This window comes from Equus quagga, unplaced genomic scaffold (genome assembly GCF_021613505.1).
Source record: "Equus quagga isolate Etosha38 unplaced genomic scaffold, UCLA_HA_Equagga_1.0 220_RagTag, whole genome shotgun sequence".
NCBI classification, from domain to species: domain Eukaryota; kingdom Metazoa; phylum Chordata; class Mammalia; order Perissodactyla; family Equidae; genus Equus; species Equus quagga.
Genome location: NW_025799647.1, coordinates 1,233,476 through 1,260,175, shown reverse-complemented (window position 1 = coordinate 1,260,175; position 26,700 = coordinate 1,233,476). Strand labels below are relative to the sequence as shown.

The following is a 26,700-nucleotide window of genomic DNA, read 5'->3' as shown; positions in this document are numbered from 1 at the left end:
CCAAGTAGATAGCTCCTCCTACCCTACATTTTGTTGTCCAGGTGTGACCTTTGTCCCAATACCTACAAGTGACAATGACCATTGGCATGGACGTGGAGTACCAGTTTTTCTTCTAGTCTTCAGTGTGGCTTTGAACCAAGTTTCCAACTAGGCAGGTATTAAAACAGGACAGAAATGAAGGAGGAGAAGGGTCTAGGCAGCCCAGTCTTCCCTGGAAGAGAATAGCAAGCCATGAGAAGTGAATAACAGATTTATTTGCATATACACGAGAGAAGAGCTAGCGTTGCTGGGGGTGGGGCGGGGGGGCTTGTGAGGAGGTAAGGCTTCAGCAGAGGAAGGCACCTTGACAAACAAGGGACTCCCGGCTTAGTAAATCAAGCACAGTTGCAACCTTCATTTGCCCCAAGCCAACTACTCATTTAACTCATTTACCTGCTGTCTTAGAGACAGAGGAATCACTTACAAAACCAGGTGGAAAATGAAGTGGAGAAAAACAGTTTCATATATCTGGACCAGCCACTTAAAATTTTATGTACAGGATGCAGAAAAAAACATAAGAGGCACTTTCGAATAGTTCTTAACCTAATCAGCGCCATCTGTCCTGCTAGTAAAATTACCTACCAGGGAAGAATCTGGGGGTTAAATGTGCCTCCACAGTTGGAGGCTCAATTCTACAAGGGTTTAAGCAAAGGGACCCTGGAAGTGGTTCCTGCCAGGTTTTCCAGCACCATCACCACAGATTTCTGGAAATGACAGTGGAGTGGCTACAGAGACAAGCATTTCTCAGCTCCTGTGAGTATCCTGTGGGGCCTATCTCCTGGCAAGTGGAACCTGGGGTGCTGAGAAGAGTCTCCCCCAAGGATGGAAGACATCCTTGCTAAAAATGATCTTTCTTGCATCCTAAAGCTGAACCAGAAGAACTGTGACTTCTCTTTTGAGTACCCAAATGAGATTAAGGCTTTTAACATCAAAGACCAAGTTCTGCATTTGGGAACAGTAACTACCAAGTGGCTCATTCCCAAGGAAACTGTAACTACTTTTTTTCAAGGAAGATATATGGATTGCCCTTAGAGAAGACAGAAGAGGCTACCCACTGATTAGATTAAATACATCAAAGCAAAAAAGATTGGGTATGCTGACTAGGAAGGGGAAGAGAAACACACACTGAGTGATTGTATCTTTTTTTTGTATATAAAGGATTAAAAAATTCCAATTTAATAAATTTTGGAAAAGCAAATGTAAAATGACTCGGGCTTATAAAACCAGAATTTACAATTATATGTGAATAGTCAAAGACAAATCATAGAACCATTTTGATTACAAATCCAAAGTAATTCTAATGGTTACAGAATCACTTTCCCACTCCCCCAGTGAGATTACAGTTGTTAAATTGTAAGCATCCCCACTGCTACTCACACTCCTTATCTCCGTCTCCTAAGACAGTGTTTTCACACCCAAGTCACATCACACATACCAGGTACATTTCCCTTTCACAAAGCTTAGCAAGATGATATCTCCTTTTGGCTTAGATCAACAACCTTCCTTTTATAAATAACCCCCCTTCCCCTAGTGCCTACATTCATCCAGTCTTCATCCTCCACAGGTTGTCTCCCCTTGGTCCCAGTCCCAGTAGGACAGGTCCTCTTCTAAAAGGAACGCTGGATCAGTGAGGCCACACCAGTCACACATTAGATCCTCTCTATGCCAGTGCTGGTTGGGCTCCTAGGTCTAGCACCTTTGTGCCCAAGGAAGTTATAGTGTTCTTCTCTCTCTCTCTCTGCCTCATTTCTTGCCAGTATTCTCCTGCCTTTTCATGACATCTATGCCAACAGGATATCTGGTCATTCCTAGGTCTCCCTGTCTTGTACAATCCTTCATTGATAACCAAGTGACTATAAGCACCACTGCAATGCTGAAAATCTCTTGGTCTTTTCCCCTCTCAATCTTTATCTATCTCAATCAGTCTCTTCTAGGAGCCAGGAGTCTTAAACCAGCGACTCTTCTCTCCACACTCTCTGCCTCCTAACAGACCTACTCAGTAAGAATCTGTTACTTCGAGATGCCTACAGTTCCGCAAGATCTAGTCAGAATACCACAGCCTCTGTCAATTGCAAGCCTGAGGGAAGATGCCAGTCCCATCAATCCTGACTAGTCATTTTGGGTTGAATTAAATGAATATAGTACCACACTCTGCTCTTTACTACACTTCTTCATTAACACACCTAGAACATCCACTTTAGTAGTTTGAGCACAAAGCTCTTGAGAGCTGTCTTTGCACCCTCTTTCAATATGCCTAGACACCATCACATGGGGCCAAGGAAGTGTCTGCCGGCCTTCTGAGTGCCTCTTAGGAACTAGAACCTAACTGGTTAAAGTGTTACCCACAACTAGTTATATTTTATGGCCTCCATACCATGTTGCAGCATCGCTCAATTTGCAATCAGTGAAATTTATCAGGGATCTATGCTCTCTTGAATCTGATCTTAAGTGCTAACCTCTCAACAGCATTAAAATGCTCCACTTCAGTATGTATACATTAAATGCTCAATGAAGAAGTGCTACTGAGAGAAAACATGGAAGATTTCTTTAAGAAAGGAACCATGCTTTCCTTTCCAGCACAGCCAATGGGCTGAAGGCCTGCTTCCATTCTCTTCTCCACTCTTTCAGCATAAATCCATTACTCACTGGCAGCACAACCTGACTTAGCAGGCACTCCGTGTTAAGACCAGAACACCTATGCCATGTAAACAAGGTGAGATGGCAAAAAATAGAGATCCATAGATCCTTTCTGATGGAGAACTGAAAGAAAAGTCTGAGACAATGAGCTCACACGTGCCAGTGCAAACACACAAGAATAAGTCAAACGTCTCGATAAGGATTTACTTTAACAGAATCTGCACAGATACACTATGCTCAAGTCTTACTAGAAAGGAGTCACTTGGATTTTTTTCCCTTTCTTAACACAGCACAAGCCAATGGCCAGCTAAACATCAGACCCATTGTTGAATAGAAGGGAGCAGCATCAGACACAAAATTTCAGGACCTGGTTTTATGTGTCTTTAATACTTTTTTCCTTTCCTTTGTGTTCACTAAACAAGATTTAAAATTTTTTTTTGTAAAGCTACTTTTTGTAGCTTTTTGCTTTCCCTTTGTATTTATCATGTTTTTAATTTCTTCTCTGAGGAGGAATTCTCTGAATCTGTATCTTCCAATTCAACTCGGTGCCTTTTGAGGCCACTATGGCCATGAACAGCCCTGCTGCTGTCTGTGTCTGGGGGGTCAGTGGGGTCCTCTCTCGTTCCAGCACTGGGGGTTTCACAGGCCATTTCAGACCCACAACAATCTTTGTGTAGTAGTGTCCCTGCCAGGGACAAGTTATCACGGTCAGTGTCCGAATGTCCCGGGGAAGAGCAGGCCACTGCCTCCAGCTCCCCAAAGTTCTGCCCATTGTTGTGGAGGTGAGGGGGGCGGGGGTGTAAGCGTCCATTGTTGTGGTTGGCACAGATGGTTTCGAGGCTCCTCTCCTCACCATCATCAGACTGGGTCCTGGGACAGTTGCCAGACCCGCTGCTGAGAGTGGAGCCAGACGCCTTGGGGACAGGAGGAGAGGGTGGCTCCTCAGCCCGGCTGCTCAGGGCCTTGCTCAGGGCCTTTCCATTAAGCTTCTTCGTTTCAAAAGAGTGTTCTACAGAGCTACCATTGTTGGTGTCCTGAGAGGTGTCCTCTGGTGCCTCTGCCCAAGGGTGGCTGCTGTGCTCATGGCCTGGGCCATTGCTGGGATTTCTGGCAGAAGTCCCTTCTTTAAAAGTGTCCTTGCTGCGGCCCTCAGGGGGCAGGTCCTGGTTCCTCTGGGCCATGGCCATGTTCAGACAGGCTTCCTTACTAGAAGAAGGGGCTGGGTTGTCCTTGTGGCTGGTTCCCGCTCTCCCTTCATCTGCCTCCCCAGACATGAGGGAGCTCTCTCCGTCTTTGTTATTGGAGTAGGAGATATAGGAGTAGCGAAGCCACTTGTAAGCCTTATAAATCTTTCGCTCAACAGACTCTATATCAGAAGTTGGTGATGCCCGGCTTGGCTGAATCTCCAGAGTGGAAGTGCTCCGCTCCGGGGAGGAGTTGGGGGAGGAGGAGAGGTCATCCACTTTGATCTGGGGGTAATCATAATTGTCTTCTCCAATGTAGGTGTTGGCAGTCTTGGTCGGGGCACTGGGCCTCTCTTCTCGGGGCATCTTCTGTCGGCGCCGCATGGCATTCCGCTGCCGGGTGGATGCTCTACGTTCATTCAGCTCCTCCTCGTCCTCGGAGCTACTGGAGCTGCTGGAGCTGCTGGACTCATCCTCAGGGCTGGGAGACCGTGGCCGGGGGAAGAGATCTGTGTCCAGTTCAACCTCACAGGCATTCTCTTCAGAATCGGACTCGTTGGAAAGGGCCAGGAGGCGTTTGTCCTGGTAGCGGCGCAGAGCAGACAGGCGCTGCTGACGAGAGGCTGCATCTTCACATGTAGGCGGTGGCGGGGTTGACGCCACTGCATTTGTGTTGGTGACCCGCAGAGGCCCCAGGTGGAAGGCGCTGTCGGCAGACTCGTCCACTGTGGGTGGAGGAGAGCGGGGCAGCGAGGCCGAGGACTCTGAGTCGGTGTATCCTGAGCGCTCGCTGACCCCTGCATGCAGCTGGAGGATGGTGCTCTCGCTGAGGTCGCTGTCTGAGTCAGAGCTCCAGCCCTCGATCTCACGGCGCACCAGAGAGTCAAAGAAGGCCATCATCCGGGGGTCTTCCTGCACAGACTGGTTGGCATAGTCATGCGACAGGCCACTCCCACTGTTCAGCACAAGGCTGATGTACTCTTCGTGCGTATAGAGGCAGCGGGAATCATCCTCAATCCGACCGTCCAGGTCTCCGGTACAACCTGGCTGCTTGTACGGGCTCCAGATCTGCAGAGGAGAAACAAACCCAAGAAGGGCTGACTGGAAAGTATTCTAAAGCTGGTGGCGATACAGAACACCCAGGCAGAGCTTTCCCAGACCCTCCCTGTCATTTAGCCAGGACTTGCTAACCAACTGTAAATAAATACAAGTCTTTACTAGACTGGATTTTGTGGGCCACATACAAAAATCAAGGGTTCTGGAGTCAGATGTGGGAAAAAGCTTGGTCTAGGACACAGGATTAGCCTCATGTCAGGAGACCTAAGTCCTGTTTCTAGGCCCAGGATAATCACACACAATCTCCCCCACAACCCCTCTCCCCTTCAGCTTCCTCTATTAGTAGCTTGGAAATTACAATAACTCCCTTCATAATCTCAGAGGATAGGGGATGACTTGAAGATTGGCCAATGTGTTCAAAACTCTCAGAAGACTAAACCTGTGCAGAGAGGTACCACTTATCCAAAGCGAAAACAGACCCAGCAGTCAGTACTCTGCAACAGTCGATATTTCAGCTTATAACTCCACTTCTCCCCAACTGCAACATTTCTGTTTTTAACTAATGGGAATTGCTTACTGGAGCTGGATAAGAATAGCCGACTGCCTACACTGCAGTTCCCTCTGGCATCAGTTTCCCAGGAAACTCGGTTCTCTTAACCAGGGAAATGCTGGCTTGCCCCTCAACTCTTCTGTTAGTTGCAGGAATAGGTAGGACACACCCCACAAGACTGTGACCCCATCCCTTAACACCCCTCTGCTTCATGGTCAGAGACATGGGCTCATAGCTAAAGGGTGGCAGAACTAGGATTCAAACTCAGGTCTGTCTGAACACAAAGGCCCAGCTTTACAAGTTGAATAAGTTATGCAAAAATCAAGTTCAAGGTAGTTAAGCTGTCACTGCAAATGAGAACAATTAGCTTCACCTGACTGCCAGACTGGTCCGCAGAGAAGCTGGGTTACATCAGCCGGTAGTCATGGCAACTCAGATGAAATTCCAGGCAATCTTCTTGCCTGACAGGCTAATGTCTATCTTTAGATGGCATCCAACCCAGAAAACAGTGGGTCCTCATTCCCTACCCTCTATCAAGACAATGGCTTTGTTTCCCCAAAGCTATCCAAGGACAAACTTGCCTGCTTGTGAGCACTTTCCTGAGGCCTATTCCCTCCGTGTTTTACTTGGAACTCCTGGGAGGCAGCATCTCTTTGGAGGATCCCCAGTTCAAGAGGGGCTGAAAAAAACCTTCTGGGTTAGCTCTCTTCACCAATTCCCAACTCAGATTTAGTCCTCCTTTGACTTTGTTCCCTGCCCACAACTCCTCAGCTGTTCTCCCCTCTCCAGCTTCATAATCTCACCCAGGGGAGTTTTAAGGCCATGATTCTCACACTGTGGAGTGCCTAAGAATCACCTGAAGAATAATTACAACGTTGACTCCTGAGCCCCACCCTTAGAGATTCTGATTCAATAAGTCATGGGTAGGTCCCAGGGCTCTGCACTTTCAACATGCCCTGCAGGGGTGAGTAAGTGGGGGGATCAACTTTTAAAAAACACTGGAGTATAGTCAGCAGAAAAGAAAAGATTTGCCTGAAGAGAGTCTCAAATTCTTTTTGACACTCAATGTTTGAGAAACATTTAGATATGGCCTTCAGCAATGGGCTCCAGCTATAACCGACTCTCTCTGCAATTAGATGTCTGAGGGAATAAAAGTTCAGTGGCTTAGAAAGGAAACTGAGGGATCTAAAAGGCAAAGCCCTTAGGATCTTTCTGAGTCTTATTCTATATTCTGGGCCAAATCTCTCATTTCCTTAATTTAAATATGGTAAAAGGTTACTAACCATGTTGTCTAATATGAAGATAAATCCATATGTACTTCACAGAAACTGAGAATTCGTTAACAGAAGTACAAAATATTAATGGTGAGATGCTAGTCCAACTATCCAACAAGCCAGTTTCCAGGTTCTACTCTACTGCCCAGTCCCCTATGTCTTCACTTCAGGAATGAAAATCATAACACTGAAAGTCAGCTGTTATTTGGGCTCTGGAATGTGTTAAGCTGAGGTAGACTTTCATTCCTGAAGCTTGGAGTAATGGAACAAAATGCTGGATCAGGAGGCAGGAGACTTGAGTGTGGGTTCCCACTAAGCTCCTAGTTGGCTGGTGACTGTGGGTGAAGCTCAGCTCCCTCATCTAAACAGTGAATCTTAAGATTTGGAGCAGAACAAAATCCCCATCCCAGACAGCTGGTCCTCAGTCCTCAAGGGACTCGTAGCACAGAACTGTGGGAGCAGGCAGAACAGGTAAGAAAGCCCAGCTCCACTACTTCACATGGCCCTGGGCAAATGACTTCACCCTTAAAAGCTTCTTTTCTCATCTGTAGAAATGAGAAGGATGAAACGCTATAACCTATACCAAAGCACCAAAAAATGTAGTGCTTTCTCTTTCATTTGGCAACTGAATACCTCAACCAGGAAGTTTTGGAGCCATCCTCAAAGGGACTCTTCAACACCACAAGTGACCTTCCATATTATCTTGGTCCTCATGCTTAAAATATCAATTTCAAACATTTGTGAAATTGTTTATTTCTTTACACTGCAAGTCAAACCTCAGAAGTGAAGCAGTGAAAACACAGCTTCCTGTCACATGTGAATGTGGTGAGACTGCCTCCTCATGGCCAAGGTTCGTGAGAAGAGGAGGAGGGAGGAGCAGCTCTCTCCAAGCCCAGTGAAAAGTTTAGCTCAAGAGGCTGCCGAGGAAAAAGATGCAGTTCAAGTCTCATCCCAACATCATCAAAACGGAAAGCAATGAAGTAACAAGTGTTCTGATCTACTCAGTGACCATGGCATGCTTGATGCGGCAGCTCCAAGCCCTCTCCTCTCTTTGTGCTATTATACTAAATCTAGCAATTTGTCTGTCTCCGAGGAAAACTACACAGATAGGGACCTAAATTGCAATTCAAGAGCTCTCCACACTCATTTGTTCCAAGACCCAGTGAGCCCACCTCCAGACTATCTTCCCAGCCTTATAACTCAGTCCTCCCTTCTTGTGTTCTTCACTTTGTCCACCGTTTTTTGGAATGGGTCCGACACTCTACTGCTTCTGAGCATTCATTCATAAGCATAATGCCTGGAACACAGTAGGTGATCAATAAATATTTGTTGATTCAATGAAATAAATTCCATTCCCTCTACTTAGAATGTTCTTCCTATCTTACCCCTCACCTTCCTCTTGCAGTCTTCATTCTTCAAAGTCTAGTTCAAATACTACCTAGACTGAGATTACCCCAGATGGGAAAAAATCTCTCCCTCCTCCCATAGCACTCTGTTTATATCTCTTGTGTACCTATTACACTTTTCATTATCTTTATTTCTTGTCTCTCCTAAGGGGTCATCAATTCCTAGGGGGACCTGCCTCACCTTTTTTTACCTTTGTGCTCCTCATAGGACCTAGCACAAATGGCACACAATACGTATATCACAAACATGGGGTGAATACATGAATATTGGTCTTTGACAAAAATGTTAGCCATTTGCTCCATCTTGCCCTGCCTTACATTTAACTTCAAAATGAACCCCCTCTTGCTATGTGTGGGTATTCAGGGGGATAGAAGACCTGTTATGAGCGAGAAGAGGCTGGGCTTGACAACGGGCTCTTCTCCTCTGGGCTAGAAAGGCAGTAGTAAAGGACAAGACAGGGAGAAGGTGAAGTGAAGTGGAGAAAGAGAGAGAAAAGCAGGTCTCAGGCTGGACTAGAACATGGTGGGATGACGTTCTTTGAGCCATTGATCTCTCAGAAATAGCAAGCAGGAAAGTGACTTTTGTTGTTGTGCTGTTGAGGAAGATTCATCTGGAGCTAACTTCCATGCTAGTCTTTCTCTATTTTGTATGTGGGTGGCTGCCACAGCATGGCTGATGAGTGGTGTAGGTCTATTCCCAGGATCCAAACATGTGAACCTGGGCTGCCAAAGCGGAGTGTGTGAACTCAACCACTATGCCATAGGGCTGGCCTGGGAAAGGGACATTTATTAAAGTAGTCAGAAATCGTCAGGCACAGGTAATTCACAAGGTAATTTACAAGAGTGGCAAGTCACTGTTAGTACCCTCACTTGACAGGTGGGAGACAGACTCAAAGAGTTACTCAAGGGTACTAACTGTACTGACTTAAGGTTTCACATGGCTAAATATACCTCCTGGTGGGGCAAGATTCAGACCCCATTGGCAGCTGGAAGCAGTGAGCTCCATAGTTCAGTCTGAATAATCTCACTGAGAAAGCATTTCCTTCTTTTTCTCCTCTGAGAACTTGGCTAGTTTCCAACCTATGACCTTTAGGGTAAGAATGCCAATTGACTCAACAGTAATTGGGGAGACTCAGCACAGAAGCATCCCAGGGTGCATGGCCAAGCAGGAATCTCTCTTCTAAAGGAGATGCCCAAGCAGAGCTCTCTGAGAAAGAGAATGACATCAACAGGCCTAGAGAGTACATGGTCCTGTGCCAACCCATTAGTCATAGGCCAAAGGAGAAGGGAAAGCAATGCGAGAGACAGCGAAGGACTACTAAGATGATCAAATCCAGCAGGGCATCAGCTGCCTGTGCTTTCCCACTAGCATGCTGAGTGTGGCAGCACGCCGAAAGAACAAGAACAGGGCTCCATCTTAGCTTTACTGCTCATTAGCTGTATAATTAACCCCAGACAGTTAATTTATAATTTAAATCTCATCATCTGTAAAAAGAAAAAGTAAAAATGGTCTAGAAGTCCTGTTCTAGGCCTATGGGGAAATGCGTGCAACTGTGAGTCAGCCCTAATCCACAAGACCAACAAAACCCAAATAAAGGAAGCTGGAATAAGGACAAATAAAAATATTGATCCATACTCCAACATTCTATTTCTGATAGCTTCCCCTGCCTCACATACAACTTGGTTTAACTCTGGACAGTTTTTTTTTTTTTTAAAAAGAACAAAAGAAAATGAACACTACCAAATCATCACAAACCAATTTTTACTTTTTTTTCCTGAAACCTCCTTTAGGAAAAAAAAGAGGAGTTCTAACTTTTGGGGAGGCATATCATCTATCCTTACTTAACAGTCATCACAGGGTCCTTAAGACTATATCATTTGCTCCAAAACCTTCATTTTCTCAGATATGGAGAAGCGTTACTAGCAACCGAATGTGAGTGATGGGCAGTGGGCCATCCTTTCATGGATACAGGCCAGGCTGGGTCTCTCAGTTGCAGGCTCTAAAAGTATTCCTTGGTAGGGTTAAGTTCCTTCAGTCAAAGTGCAGTTGATGCAAGTGTTTGGCCTCAACCACAACCACAGGTAGTGGTTTTGATATGCCCTGAGATGACTGAGCTATGGTTCTGACAGTCACTTAGTTATCTGTGCCATACGAGGACAGCAATTAATGCAAAGTGCATACTGAGTCACTGAGGTGATGGTGGCTTCCCAATCTCCAGATGAGGTTTAGAAAGCAGAATTCATCAGTCTCAAGATCAAAGGCCAGTGGAAATGTAGTGGCATACAAGTAGTGTCTAGTTTCAAAGCCTAGTGACTATTTTTTAAAAAGGTCCTGAAAGGAGGGTTTAAACCACTCTTTTTAATTTCAATTTTTCAACAATCTGTAATATATCAAAATAACTGAGAATTCTGATAGACTTTTAGTATGTTTAGATATGAGGTCCTACATACATTGTTCTAGTTTCTTCCAATTATGAATTGCAGTAATTTCTCTGAAAGGACAGAAGGGGAAGGTGCCTCACCTTGATAATCTTTTCTACACCAGAAGAGCAGATCATGTAGGTGTGGGGGTTAAATCGGACCTGGTTAACAATAGACCGATGCCCTTTCAGCACCATGAAGGCTCCGTTGACCACCCTACCAATGCCACCTGGGAAGACAGAAGGAAACAAAAATCAAATGATGAAACGGATGGATGCAAATAGGTTCCAGTAATGGCAGACAAACAGCTCTGAACTGGAGCCGAGATTTTTTAACTATACCACCAGCCTAATGCTTAATCTTACTGATAAAGTTGCTATGGAAAGAGGGAAGATGAAATATCTCTCAGCATATGTGCTCTTACCAAGAGCCTTTATTTAGCCTTTAAGCATTGCCCACGCCCACCCACTGCAAATCCATTGTCAATGAAGCCACAGCCACTTAAAACATTTCTTGTTTTTGATATCCAAGATAGAATCCAAGTGTTACCTTAGAAGAGGCCAGTCAGGCAGCTGAGCCAGGGACATGCAGAACCAGAAGCACATAATTACTTAAATGCACAAAAAACATGTCTGATCCATTTGCCCTTAATTTCTGATGAAGACAGCAAACAAAACAAACATACAAAAACCACTGGGAAAATAATGGAGAAATCCTTTTTTCACCCTGATAGCAGGAAGAACTAAGGATAAAGGAAGGAGATTTGGGTCACTTTCAGAATAAGCAGAGCCCAAGTAGTGAGAATCTGAATTAGAGAGCAGGCCTTAGAGATACCGTGTATGGATTAAAATCTAGAGGCCACTGACAGAAAGCTGTATTTTAAAGACCTCCTTTAGGCTTTCTTCTTCAATGACTGAGAAAAATCCCAGAGGCCCGGAACTTATAACATAGATGAAGATATCATTTATAAACTTGGGATAATCTCAAAGGTTTAGCTTCACTGACAAGGGTATCACACCCACACAGAACACATGTACCCAAGGCCTGAACAAGGTTGCTTCTGAGCAACCATCAACAGCTCGGTACACATAGGCCAACCAGTGTTCCTGGCCAACTGGCAAAATGCGATGCATTCAGACACAAACAAATGAACGCTCATCTACTTAAGCAATGAATACCTTCTTAGTCTCTACCAGGAGCACTGCACCCCTAGGGCACAAAGTATAATCAGGCACAGTTTCAGCTCCACATGCCTCCACCCCACTCCTAATTCCACCTTGTCCAAACATTCATTCCAAACATTTCTCATCTCAGTGTCTGGAGAGAAAATGACTAGAACAACATCCCTTCTCCAGAAATAATCTGGTTCTGGAGAAGGTGTCTTCTGCTTTTGGCCTCCTGACACAACTCCTCTTTTGCCTCACGGAAGAGATCCCTCTTTATTGCCATGTATATATCTTTTCTATGACAGCAAGAGATTTCAGACTACCGATCTGCTCCTTGGTGGTGCCAACTTGGCTAGCACTAGGTGCTTACTCTACTTGGTGGGTGACAAAAACATCCTTTGCCTAAATTTTTTCCCATATTTGACATTATTAATATTTGAATTATCCAGGATGGATAATACATTTAAAGCTATTCATATCTCAGCCCAGTATCATCAAGTTTGCTAATAAACCATAAAGGAAAAGAGAGTGATTAGGATATAGAACTAGTGTGTTTTTATGGAGAAAAAGGATCAGGAAAGGTTAGGCACCAAGGTAGGATGCCACTTGGGAACCCTAGGCACCCTGAGTGCAGTGAGTTCCTAGGGGGGAGGGGGAGGAGGGAAAGGTAACCTGAGACTGGTCAAAATAAAAATAAATTTGAGAGAATTAAGGAAAAGAGATACATGGGAATCTAAAACAGTTGTCTCAAAATAGGGATCTCACCACCCCCAAGGAGTTCCTTTGGGTCTACTTCTTTTCTATATAAGGTTGATTCAACAAGCAGCATTCCTGCTTATGGGTCTCTTCTGAATTCCACACTTCCAACACCCTACTTCTACCTATATCCCCAGTGGACTGGTCACTAGCAAAGAAACTTCAGGTTACACCTAGTGCCAGTCTCTTGTTTAATTCTACTGCCTCCAAGAAAATGAACATAAGTGACTCAGAGAATTTAAGTGACTTCTTCCAAGTCATAGAGCTAGTAACTGGCTGAGCCAGGATTTGAACCAGAGTCTGTTTGGCTGTAATGCCTAATATCCTTTCCACCATATCAGTGGCCTTTAAGAGACGAAACGGTTTGAATAGGGATGGAGCCAGAAGCTCGTAACTGATTTCTAAATCTTTCTCACAGTTATTATATAGGTTGATTTCCTTTTTAAGTCTTAAATTGAAAAAAGGGAGAAAGAGGAGACTCTACCCAATGGTATCCTGAGTGCAAGTTCTATAGTATGACCACAGAACATCTCATCACATTGCCAACAGTGAATAGTGCATGAGAGTAGAACTGGATCTCCTGCATACCTAGAACCTGGGGGGCAAGGTCTGAACTCAAGTAGGTGCTCAGTAAGCACTTGTTGAACGGACAGTGTTTCAGAAGAGGGCAATTCTAGAATAAGTACCACCGAAGGAGGAAAGATAGAGGGTCTCATGTCTTAAAGAATCATCTACCATAGAACTAAAGTTTATCAACTAAACTAATCTTTCTGTTGAAGGCTACTTGGAATACAACTACCATAACTTTGAGACCTAAAGAATAACTGAAGGGTATCAATGCTTGAAAATTCAGACCATGGAAAAACTGTTTTTATTGCTCTTTCATGCACTGTGACCTCATCTGGTTTCTCTTCTTGGCAGCAATTTTAATACAAGGTGTTCTTCCCACCCAAACAGGTACCTAGGACATCTGAAAAAGAAGAGGAAGTCAACAGAGCCAAGAGATGGATGGTGAAAAGAGGTACAGGAAGAATTATTTGCTGCCATTTGTTTGAGGTAACCAAGGCTGTGTACACAGAATCATAGCAATGAATGGGCTTCAGAGAGGTTCTTTTTAGTCCCTTTCCTGGTTTCCAGCTTCCAAATGATTCAGTACAGCAGCTACTATACAGTTTAGATACAATGATTGTTAGAGAATAAATTATCAGTCCTGGAGATCTGTATAAATCAGATATGGATTTATTTAGTCTGAAAGGGCTAAAGTCAAGATGCTAATATCAGTAAGAACTTGGGGTCTCCTCTCCTCCATTACCTAGCCAGACCCTGCCCATCAAAAGCTGGATCAAGTTGGAAGAAGTTAGGCAGGGAATATGTTTTCCAAGAACTGCATAAACTCCCTTCAGGGTCATCTCTAGGACGGTGGGTGAGGGCATGTTGAGGACCAACCTCACCCCAGGTTATTGACCTGACTCACAACCTAATCACTAATACTGGGTACCAATGAATAAAATAGCACATACCCAGGAAAAAGCACTTTACTCATCCTTGAGCTGTCATTTGTTTATATAGTTCTGTACAGACTAACGGTCATTTCTTTGGGCCATCTGCTCTGGCTGGCTCAGCCAAACATGTTGCTACCACTTTGTAGATTTCTTTTATAAGTCAAGGCCAAAGTTCCCATATCCCATTTTTCTCTGATTCAGAAGGGATGTTAGGGAGGTGGGGAAGGCTATAAATCACCTTATCTATTCTACTGAAAAACCTCAGAAAAGAAAACGAGTGGGCCATCTCATAAGACTCCAGCATCAGTGACTCACTCACTATCTTAGGGGGATTCTAGGATCCCAGGAAACACATGGGGCTCAGAGAAAACACCCTGCTCAGAACTCTGATAAAGACCTTTCCAAAATGCCCAGGCCAAATGTTCCTGCAGAGAAGACAAGCGGCTAAGTGTATACGTCCTCATTTCCCTCCCCTTCCTACCTATGCTCCTCTTTATACAACATTCAGCCAGAGATTTGTCCCCTCTGGCCTCTCAAAGGTCAGGACACCACTCCCATTTCTCGTCAACTTCAGATACTTCTGTTTCTTGTCAATTTCATTTGCTTCCACAAAGTCCTCCAAGAATGACTATGCTTTCAACTCAAAAGCTAAAAGCAACCTGGTCAAGATTTCTTGATGCCTTGGTCTAACAGTAGTAACTTATGAATTATGCTGGGAAGTGGTCCTCAACTTGGGGCTATAGAACAGGACATTTGAGTATTTTTGTACTAAAATAAATCACAAATAAACCTGGATAAAATACCAATATTTTCTTGTTAGAGTCTTTGGATTTTTCTCCCCTTCCTAGTAACCCATTAACCCATGGGTAGGACAAACACTCTTGTGAGAATGGGTAGGAGAACCAGTGGATAACACTGAGATTAGGGAGAAGGAAGTAGGAATAGGGACTAGATGACTGGAAAGGGCTGATGGAAGACAATTTAAGAAATTAAGACAGCAGGAGATAAATTTGCATTTCCAAGCAACAGAGTACTGGCCCTCATGAAGAGGGTAAATATCCTTGATCTTCCAAGATTTAGATGTCGAGATATCCAAGATAGCGAGAACAGAGTTGGGCATATAAGGAGGACTTAACAAGTGATTGTTAAAACTGAAATTAAGAGGAAGAAGGGCATGGATGTTAGCTCAGGGCCAGTCTTCCTCAGCAAAAAGAGAAGGATGGGCAGTAGTTAGCTCAGGGCTAATCTTCCTCAAAAAAAAAAAAATTAAAAAAAATTGAAATTAGTGGAGAACACTGTTAAGAGTGGTATAAAAACCCTCAATACTGGGTAAAAAAGACAGATTATGGTATAGGAAATACTTTCAGCATTTCATGGGAGAACTTTATCCAGTAGCTCTAGATTAGGGTATCAAACAAAATCCTGCAGAATGTACTAATACGGCAAGAATGGTGAGTAAATACATAAAGGGGTGGTACTTCTTTGTAGGGGGAGAAGTTGCAAAATCAGGTAACAGTGGTTATTCAAATAATACAATGGACATCAAATATCTGTAATTACCTACTCCTTGCCTAAACAAAAATATCTGGGCTTGATGACATTCACCAAAGAATTCAATGGTTAATTCAATCTTCATCCTACTCATCTTATTTGACTTATCAGGAAAATTCAACATTGTTCCCTCCCCTTTGACACACTTTCTTCACTGCCTTCCTAGGATCACCCTCTCTTGGTGATCCTGTTACCTCGCTGATCACTCCTTAATTTCTTTTTTGGTTCCTCTCCCTGACTTCTTAACACTGGAAGGTCTTACGGCTCAGTCCCTGGTCCCCTTCTCTTGACTAGCTATACTCACTTACTTGGTGATATCATCCAGTCTTGTGGCTTTAAATACTACCTATACGCTACCAAAACGCACATTTTTATCTGTTTCAGACCTTTCTCTTTAACTCCAGACCTCCATACCTCCAAATCCAAACTGTTATTCAACATCTCTACCTGGAGGTTTAAGAGACATCGCAAACTCTACCTGCTCCCCCTCTTTCCCAATCTAATATATTAGGAAATCCTGATGGTTTTACATTCAAAATATATGTAGACCCAAGCCCTATTATCTTGCTTCAAGCCACGATCACCACTCACCTGTACTATGTGAGATTCCTACTAGTTCTCCTCATTTCTGTCCTTGGCAGCCCCACTCACACCATCTATCCTCAACTTAGCAGCCAGACTGATGCTGTTAAAACAAGTCAGATCATGTTACTCCTCTGCTCAGAATTCTCTGCTGGCTCCTCATTTCCCTCACTGTAAGAGCCTATAAGACTGGACAGGCCCGTACCCCACTTCAACCCGTACTATTCTCCCCCTGTCTCACTCTCCTTCAACATAGTGATTTCCTTGCTGTTTCTCAAACACACCAGGCACATTCTCACTTGAGAACCTTCATTCTGGTTCTACCTAAAATGCTCTTCTCCTAGATTTCTGCATGGCTAACTCCCTCACCACTTTGAAGTTTTGCTCAAATGTGACCTTCTCAATGAGGCCTATAATGCACATCCTATCCAAAATTGCACTCCCCTAAACCCCCCAATCCCACTCCCTATCCCCCTTATTCTGCTCTACCTTTTCTTTTCCCATAGCAGCTCTAACTTCTTAAACATACTACATAATTTATTGTGTCCATTGTGCACTGCCTGTTTCCCCTGCTAGGAAGAAAGCTCCATGATGGCAGGGTTCTTTTGTTTCTCTGATGTATCACAAGCCTCTAGTGCCCACCACATAGTAGGTTTTCAATAAATATTTGATGAATGAATGAAAAGATGTGAGTGGATCAGACTGTGGAATATAACCATGCAGGAAAAAAGCCAATCTCCATTAGTAGGCTCCATCATCCAACATGTGGATTATCCAACTGTTTCTCTTTCTCCATCTTCCTGCTGTCAAATTTGGATATTTCTTTTATAAAGTTTTTACTATAGTAAAAGCAGAGAAATAAAGGGGCTAAAACTCTACTTAACCCTCATTGTTCTCCGAAATGCTAATTCCATGAAAACTTAGCTGATCCCCCAAATCTCTTCAAGCCCTCCTTAGTTATGTTTTACGGGCGTTGGAACCCACTTTTAAATTTAGCGTGCACGCACACACATACCCTCATCCCTCTTAGACTGGAAGTTCTCTGAGAGCAAGAAAGTGTTTATCTTTCAATCACCCATATGGTTTTGCACAATGTCTTATCTAAGGATACTCAATAAGTAAATAAACTGAAGTAAATCCCCTCATCATTTTCTCTGGAACAAGGCTTGAAGGAGAAGTTTAAAGCTATTATCTCCCAAAATGAGGTTTGGACCTGTTGAGGCAATGAATCTATTTCATTCTTGACTCTACCGGTAGAACAAGGAGTTTACTGCTATGTGGGGCAAGGGGTTACTTCTTTTCCTTGCTATATCTAAAAGAGTTGTCTAAACAATGTCTTAGCAATTCCAAAAGGCCCGAGTGAACATTCCCAGGGTTTCCAAGTTTCAAACCATAAAGAGAAGTACAATCAGGGTACTGACAATACAGAGAGCACTGGCTACCTCCTGGGGATCAGAGAACCACTTAAGAGTTAAGAAAAGCCAGATGGGACAGCCAGTGCTGTCAGTAAAGCTCAAAGAGCTCCACAGACAGTAATGCTTAACTGCACAAAAAAATCAGTTATACTAAGTTCTTTCATCATCTGTACTTCACATGTGTTTGCAACCAACTACTTGTGACCAATTAAAAACAGTTGTTCTTCCAATGATATGGGAGAAAAAAGCACATGTTCAGGGCTAACTCCCTGAGAGTGAATGCATGCCTAGAAAAAGAAGGAGAGACAGAGCATGCACATATATGCAGACCCATGAAAATGCATTTATAGCTGTTTCCAGCCTATTTCCTTGTCCTACTGGCAGTGGGGGTGGCTGCAGTGACTTGGCAGTGAAATTGCATGTTTTTCCCCTCCATTCAGGGAAAAATTTGTCATATAACTTCCCTGCTCTTAAACTGCTGATGTGGGCCAGCACCAGTGGCCTGGTGGTTAAGTTTGGCACACTCCACTTCAGTGGCCCAGTTTGGTTCCTGGGCATGGACTGACACCACTCTGTTAGCAGCCATGCTGTACTGGCGGCCCACATACTAAAAAAAGATAGAGGAAGATTGGCATGGATGTTAGCTCAGGGTGAATCTTCCTCATCAAGAGAAAAAAAAAAAGAGACAGAGAGAGAAAGCTTTAATGAGAAGTAACAATCACTGAATAACTACTGAGCACCCTCATACAATCTCTCTCAAGGTAGTTATTATTACCTATTGTTATTATTGTATGCATTGTTAATATTCTTATTTTACAGATAAAGAAACAGAAGTTTGGCAAAACAATTCTTCCAAAGCCTCCAACTAGAAGATGAATGGATCAGGAATTTAAACCCAGGCCTTCCAACTCTATTACATTACGCTTCTTTCCATAAATAGTAAGGTCTCAGTGTAGAAGCATCTCTCAGGAGAAGCAACTCTATCTATGAAAACCCTAAAGCCCTTTCCAACAAGAATTAGGGGAAAGGGAAGGAGAAGGCAATATGAATATTTTCCAGAGACACCCACCTCTGCCACACGTTACCAAATCCATTACTTCCACACCTAAGGTACTAGGGAACAAATGCTTTGGAAATATGGATCTATGGGCACTGATCTTATTATAAACAGCAATAAAAATGTCTTACATTTGAAAGCACAGAGTTTTCAGAAAGTTACCAAGACTGTTGAATCATCTCATGATTCGAGGCGGTGGGGAGGGGGCCATCTTACAGCAGAAACGGAGGCTCAGACAATTGCTGTTACATAACCCGCCCAGAATCACTCAGTCAGCTATAGTTAGTGGCTGCACTGAACTTGAATCTAGGTATGATTTTAAACCTAATGCTCCTTCCAACACACCACATCAGCTCTATACATAACTGCCAGTCTGTTTATTTTATCTTCAGAATTATCATATAAAAACAGATGCTCTTCCTATGTACTTCCAAGGTGTAAAACATATTCTGATGAGCTTTTTCTTTGCTACAGCACAATTCCCAGTTCTATTCCTTCCTCTAATTTTTAAAGAGATTTTTAGAAATGAGTTACTATTTAACATTAACTGAAAAATGGAGCCTAATCTTGCCAGGTAGCAAGTTTTACGGTGGAATTACATCTTACATCTTGAAATGATTTCCTCAGCTCACTAGGAAGCCCTATGCAAATTACTTAGCCAATTTGTGAAGTTAGTACTGTTTATATAATAAATAAATTTCATCCCTTTGGAGTTTGTGTAGCAAAAAAATTTCCCCAGTGACTATCAGTCTTTCTGAATAGGAGACTGGGGAAAAAAAGATGTCCTTGCTTTTGGCTCACACTAAGGACTGCTCTCCATCTAGTTCTCTCAGCATTTAGCACGTACTGTGAAGCACACAGCAGGCATTCGATAAATGCTGACTGCTTGTCATCTGATTATGCCATTAAGGCACATAACAGCAGGCCAGCTTCCCTGAATTAGCCTGCCTTAGTATCTTAGGTTAACTGGCTTGCAGAGAGAGCGAGCTCAGCCTCCTTCCATATTGTTTAAGTCAAAGAGGCAGTAGATTAGATTAGGAATTTCCTGACGGGCTTTCTGTCATCTAAGCATTCAAAGCTGGAACCCACGGGCCGCATCTAGCCCCTCATATGTTACGTTTGGCTTGCTGAACCTTGCTGAATATTATTATTATTATTTTTTTTTTTTAATTTTATTTTTTCCTTTTTCTCCCCAAAGCCCCCCAGTACATAGTTGTATATTCTTTGTTGTGGGTCCTTCTAGTTGTGGCATGTGGGACGCTGCCTCAGCGTGGTTTGATGAGCAGTGTCATGTCCGCGCCCAGGATTCGAACCAACGAAACACTGGGCCGCCTGCAGCGGAGCGCGCGAACTTAACCGCTCGGCCACGGGGCCAGCCCCTGAATATTATTTTTAAACTATGAATTAATTGCCAACATTTAAAAATATGAAGGTTCCATATAAAAATGAGAAGGGCTAAGTATCCCTGAGGACAGGTTGAAGGGTAAAGTCGAAATCAGAATTAGCTGAAAGCCTGTATAAGGAGCAGTTACGCCATCATACACCTCCCCTGAGCACACACGACCAGGAAACTGCCCCTTCCCCACACAAGCAGAGGCCTGAGGGTTGCCAGCCGGAGTTGACCTAAAGAAGTTTTGGACTGGGGACACCAGACACAGCTGGGGGTGGGATTAAACAAAAACCTGTGTATAGATATTAGATCCACAGCACTATTCCCCCATTTGGCTCTTAGAACCATAGTTCAACTCCCAGGCAAATACCCCCCAATAGGAGATCAAAGATTCCTATTCTGAGAAACTGGCTCCTTTCAACAGTATAAAGTCAACAGAGAATGTCCAAAATTGAAAATTCAAAGATATTGTGTATGTTATATGAAGAGAAAGGAACTGTTGCATTTAAAAAAAAAATCTTTGTAATATTGTTTGATTTAAAATTATGTACCTGTATTATTTCATAAGAAGTACTGAATTATAAAAATAGTAAAAGGAATGAAAAAAGAATATGAAGGAGGAATAGAAAGAAAAAGGAAAGACATATGAACAAGAAAAATGAAAAGAATGTGGATGGATCGTCAGAATAGTGGCAGGAAGGCTGAATCCCAAATGAGCCAAGGTTTGCTAAACATAATCCAAAAAGGTGCTTTAGTCACATGCAGAGCCAGATGATGATTGAAGGGACAGACTTACTGTGACAGGTTGCTGATGTAATGTTGAAGGGTAACACAGACAAAACAAACCCTTCAACTACCAGTTAGTGAATCCAACGAGAGAGATAATCATAAGGTCCTGTCCTTGTGTACAAAGAAACCCAAGCACCAGTAAAGGATGGGGATCCAGGACCAACCACAGCCCATGTGGAAACCGTGTGGCTTCTAGCCAACTCTAAGTATGAGGAGATCATGGGTTCTGTGGCCTACAAAAACAGGGTTGTTTTGTTTTGCAAGACTACAGGTAGTGTTATTTTTCCATCAGGAAGCACATAATGTCTAATTGCCTTTTTTTTTTGTGACGTTAGCAGCTGTTGCACAATATTTAGATGCATTCACTGAGAACTAAGTGGTTATATTAAAATTCCACAATTTCTTTTTAAAAAATGTCTTTATTTTACCTACTTTTTTTTTTTTTTAAGATTGGCACCTGAGCTAACAACTGTTGCCAATCTTTTTTTTTTTCTGCTTTTTCTCCCCAAATCCCCCTACTACAAAGCTGTATATTTTTTCAGTTGTGGGTCCTTCTAGTTGTGGCATGTGGGACGCCACCTCAACGTGGCCTGATGAGCAGTGCCATGTCCGCACCCAGGATCCGAACTGGTGAAACCCTGGGCAGCCAAAGCAGAGCACGCAAACTTAGCCACTCGGCCATAGGGCCGGCCCCTTACCTACATTTTCGAAGGATATTTTCCCTGGATATAGAATTCTAGGTTGGCAGGTTTTAATTCTTTAAGCACTGCACACATACCATTCTATTATATTCTAGATTCCATAATTTGGCCATCAATCTTATTGTTGCTTATTAATAGGTAATTTGTCCATTTTCTGAGGCTGCCTTTGGGCTTTTTCTCATTATCTTTTGTTTTCAATTGTTTGACTTGTGATGTACCTAGGTATGTTGTATTTATCCTGCTTGTGGTTACTGAGTTTCTTGAATCTGAGAGTTGGTATATTTCATTTGTTTTGGAAAATTCTTTCAACTGTTCTCTCTTCACCTAATGCCTCTGCCTCATTTTCTCTCTCTGATCCTTCACATATGTTAGATTATCTGTGTTCCACTTGTCTCTTACCCTCTCTCCTCTCTCCTTCCATTCTCATTTCTCATTCTCCTTCGGTTTGGATATCTTTTATTGACCTGTCTTCTATTCACCAAGCCTGTCCTCTGTAGGTTAAACCCATACAATAAATTCTTAGTTTTAGATATATTTTTCAATTTTAGAATGTCACATTATTTTTTTCTAAATAGATTCCAATTCCCTGTTGAAATTCCCCATCTTTTTATCCATTTTGTCCATCTTCTCTTCTATTTTCTTTATCATATTTATAATGTTTAAAGTCCCTGTGTGTTAACTTCAATATCTGGATAATATTGTGGGTTGGCTTCTATTGTTTTTTTCCCTCCCAATTACTGGCTACATTTTCATACCTCATAATTTTTTATTGTATGCTGGACATTGAATATAAAACAAACATAACACAGAGACTGTTATGTACTGAAATGTGTTTCACCCAAATTCATATGCTGAGGCCGTAACCTCCAATGTGACTGTATTTGGAGACAGGGCCTTTAAGGAGATAATTAAGGTTAAATGAAGTCATAAGGGTAGGACTCTAATCCAATAAGACTGGTGTCCTCATAAGAAGAGGAAGGGACAGCAGGGATGCATGTGCAGAGAGAAAAGGCCATATGAGAATGTAATGAGAAGGCAGTCATCTGCAAGGCAAGGAAAGAGGCCGCAGGAGCAATCAAACTTGCCAGCACCTTGATCTTGGACTTCTTGCCTCCAGAAAGGTGAGAAAATGTATTTCTGCTGTTTAAATCACCCAGTCTGTGGGATTTTGTTATGGCAGCCCTAGCAGACTAATACAGAGACTAAAGCAGATTTCCTCCATCTGGCATTTCCAATTCCACTCTTGAGAAAATGAGGTAAGGGGCTGATCACTCACAATCCAATCAGGAGGAACTAGATCAGGGCTGTGTTGCTGCTTTAGTTGGAATAAGTCTGCTGGTTTCAAATGTCTCAAAGGCAAGACCTGTAATGTGCTTGTTGCAGGTGTCTTCCTCTAATAGGAGTTTGTGTCCTAAGTACCAGGAAATCGCAGGATATTTCACTCAGCCTTTCTGGGGTTCAGCCCATCCTCGAGTGTGGCCCTCTTGGGCTTTTGATGGAGAGTCTGGCAAGTCTCTGTTCTCTGCTCTGAAAGTTCTGTCCTTTGGAGGTTTTGAGCTTAGCTCTTTATCTTCCTTTCCCATGCAGGTTCAAAATCTGGCAAATGCCCTGCGGAGCATTCCACGAAAGGGACCTTATCTCCTAAGCACTGTATTACTGTGAGAATTTCATTCTGCCTTTCCCAGTGCAACCCCAGCACTCAGCAAATGTCCTATAGGAAGACTGGCCATGGTTTGGGGTATGTCTAGATCCAATCTGTCATACTAACACACGTGGCCATTGAAAACTGATTTATTTTGACCCTAGCAGAGTCTGTCCACAGCTGCCTGATCTGCAGCCTGTGCACACATGGCCCTAGGAAAGAAAGTGGCCAGTGTCTTTTGCTCAGCTAGGAAGGGCTCTTCCTTCTCCAGAACTTTAGTTCTAGCACACTTTGTTGCCACAGCTCTCTGACATCTTTAAAAATACAGCTTTTGTATTTTTGATTTTTGTTGTTATTGCAGTGGGAGCTACCTAGTGCATCTTATTTGGAATCTGAAGTCTAACAAGTTTCTTTTGTAATAGAAATTTTACATCATTCCTTTTTCCCCTTGAAATAATATTTCCATTTCACCTATCTCCCCAAAATTTCAACCTAATATATTTTTATGAAAATTCTATCATAGTTTCACCAACAAAAATATAAATACAAATTTAAAATTTTCCTTATTTACTGTGACCATAAGGCTCTAAGTGTTAAAAATTTTTGTGTTTGATTGGAGTTACCATTACAAGCATTACTGGAACACAACTGAGGGGCACTGATAGGCAAGGCTGGACCAATTGTCCAGGGAATGGTCTGGCTGTAATGGAGGAAACAGCCCAGAAAAAAATATACTTCTAATGTTTTATAACAACCTCTTAAATATAAAAAGAAGCTATTTATTGTAAGTGCATAACAAGATGGGGGGGGGGTCAGGTTATACCATATGATTACAGGAGCTTCAGACTTTTTTGGCACCCTGAAGGATTTTACTCCTCAGGGCAATGCACCATGCTAAGGTTCAAACGGTCAGAAACTTATAGAGTATTTTTGGTTTTCTGATTTTTTTTGTAAAGTGGAAGAAGGATAAAGGGAAAAGGGGAGGTGGGAAAGGAGAATGGGAACCTTCTTAGGAATACCGATTTTATGAAAGAACACTCATGGAATTTGAGAATCTAGAAATGGATTCCTTTAAACCAGCTGTACCTATACAATTCTTGGAAAGTCTGGCTATCCATTTCCCAGTTTTAATAGTGGAACCCTCCATCAGTTATCAGGTTGCTCCCAGCCCATTATATAAGCATCTACTCGTACAGTCAGCCTAACAGTGGCCCATACCCTAAGTGAATACAGAAATCAGCAGGGAGAGGAAAAAATGTACACTACTACTGCTAATTCCTCCCCCTTCTCTCTCTACACAAACATGAAAAAGATTCCAGAGAAGAGTCCTGGGGGAAGGGGGATTATCCACTTTCTATTTTAAAAGTCACATTGACTTAACAATTAAAAACTTTTCAAGATCAGGCAAAAGATACAATTAAGTCCAAAGATCATTTTTTAGCTATCAATCTAGGACTCACGCGGGTGGGAGACTTAACAGAGAACTCCCTCTAGTGCCGGCACATCGCTGTTGGTTCAGGGAGACTGCTGCTGTCCCAGCTGGTTGTGCTTCAAGGGTAAGCTGCTTCACTCACGCTTTCCAAATTCCAGAAGGGGAGAAAGGCCTTTTGCAACTTGTTCAGTAACCAGACCACAGCAATAGGATAATTACGCCAAAAGTGGGCCTCAACAAGTTTTGAAAGGCACATGTTTGGTAACAGTATTGTTAACTTAGGAACAGGCAAGCCAACAACTTCCCTAACTCCAAGCACTAGACACAATTTGTGTAATACACTTGGCATAGTCCTCTGTCACTTTTCTAACGCCATTTTCCATTTTGATGCCATGTTCACCCAGAGCAGATGGCTATATTGAGCTGTCCTGAGAATAAAAAATAGACATTTTTCTACCAGCAGGAAGTAACCAGTTTAACACTCAACTGAGCATGTGAGGACACTATTATCAAGAACGAAGGATGAGCCATGCTGTTTGAAAGCTCAGATGGCTTAGATCCAAATTTATGGAAAGCTGCAGGCTTTTTTCCAAACACATCTAGAGCAAACGCAGGAACATTTCTTCCTAACTTATGGACGTCTGGGGTCAGCCAAACCCCAGGGAGTGTACCTGTCAACAAAGAAAGTTTCCCTTTAGTTAACAACACCAGGAAGGCCAAAGGAAAGGAAGAGGCCCTAACAACTATTTGTAGAGTAATAAGCAGGAATGTGCAGATGGATAATAAGGGAAAAGCATGTAAAAGCAAGATAAAAATATTCCAGGTATGAAATAGGAGAGAAGAAAATGGACATAAAGCAGATCTATAAAGTCTAAAGAAAGTACTTAGGAGGAAAAAATCTGAGCATCGTTATGTCAGATAAGGCTACGGATGAAGGTTACAGTTAAATCTGGCTTCTAATTTTTTTTGTTGCTGTCGTTGTTAAAAGATTTTATTTTTCCTTTTTCTCCCGAAAGCCCCTCGGTACATAGTTGTGCATTTTTAGCTGTGGGTCCTTCTAGTTGTGGCATGTGGGAACGCCTCCCCAGCATGGCCTGATGAGCAGTGCCATGTCCGCGCCCAGGATCTGAACAGGCAAAACACTGGGCCACTGAAGCAGTGTGCGCGAACTTAACCACTCGGCCATGGGGCCGGCCCCTGGCTTCTAATTTTTATTTTAAAATTTGCTCTGGTCATTTTTTTTGATAAACTTCTTATGATGTTAAAAGAGAAATATCTTCCTCTATTGCTACAGATCTGTCCTTTCAGGGCACGGCATGCCAAAGTCATATAGCCAACAGGAACAGCAGGTTCATACCAGGGATATTCTCACCTGCTTCTGGATCTGCAGGAATTCTCCACATGTACAGGTTGAAGTCATCAGAGCCTGAAAGGATATACTGTTGGGACAAAAAATATATATTTATTACTTATATATTCATTACTTGATAATATATTTATCTCCCTATCTATCCATACGAGAAAGATTTTTTTTTAAATAAACAAGAGAAATTGATGCATATTCATAAGGGACCACACAGCAAACAGCTCCTTAAAAGTATCTGCAAAGCAAAAGGCTTGTTGGCTAAAACTCAGCAACAAACAACACAATTCAAAAATGGGCAAAGGACTTGAACAGACATTTCTCCAAAGAAAATATACAAATGGCCAATAAACACACGAAAAGATGCTCAACATCACTAATCATTAGGGAAATAAAAATCAAAACCACAATGAGATACCACTTCACACCCATTAGGATGGATATTACCCAAAAAAAACAGAAAACAAGTGTTGGCAAGGATGTGGGAAAATCGGAACCCTCGTGTATTTCTAGTGGGAACATAAAATCGTGCAGCCACTGTGAACATAAAATGCAGGTTCCTCAAAAAGTTAAAAGAACTACCATATGACCCAGCAATTCCATTCCTAGGTATATATCAAAGAATTGGAAGCAGGGACTCAAGATATCTGTACACCAATGTTCATAAAAGAATGCTCACAATAGCCAAAAGGTGGAAACAACCCAAATGTCCATCAATGGATAAATAAACAAAATGTGGTGTACACATAAAATGGAATATTAAGGAAATTCTGACACATGCTACAAA

At 42.6% G+C, this 26,700-nt stretch overlaps 1 protein-coding gene across 3 annotated transcripts in view; it reads right to left on the bottom strand.

Annotated features, from left to right (window-relative positions):
- Positions 1 to 293: 293 nt before the first annotated feature.
- Positions 294 to 26,700, bottom strand: part of LOC124233752 (DDB1- and CUL4-associated factor 5) — a 115,378-nt gene continuing 88,971 nt past the window's right edge. For all 3 annotated transcript variants that reach the window (XM_046650926.1, XM_046650925.1, XM_046650927.1), the window contains exons 7-9: positions 25,923 to 25,989; positions 10,669 to 10,796; positions 294 to 4,928 (exon numbers count right to left, since the gene is read on the bottom strand). In XM_046650926.1, coding sequence (XP_046506882.1) covers positions 3,159 to 4,928; positions 10,669 to 10,796; positions 25,923 to 25,989 — 1,965 coding nt within the window. In that variant the 3' untranslated portion in view covers positions 294 to 3,158. The remainder of the gene's footprint in view (positions 4,929 to 10,668; positions 10,797 to 25,922; positions 25,990 to 26,700) is intronic.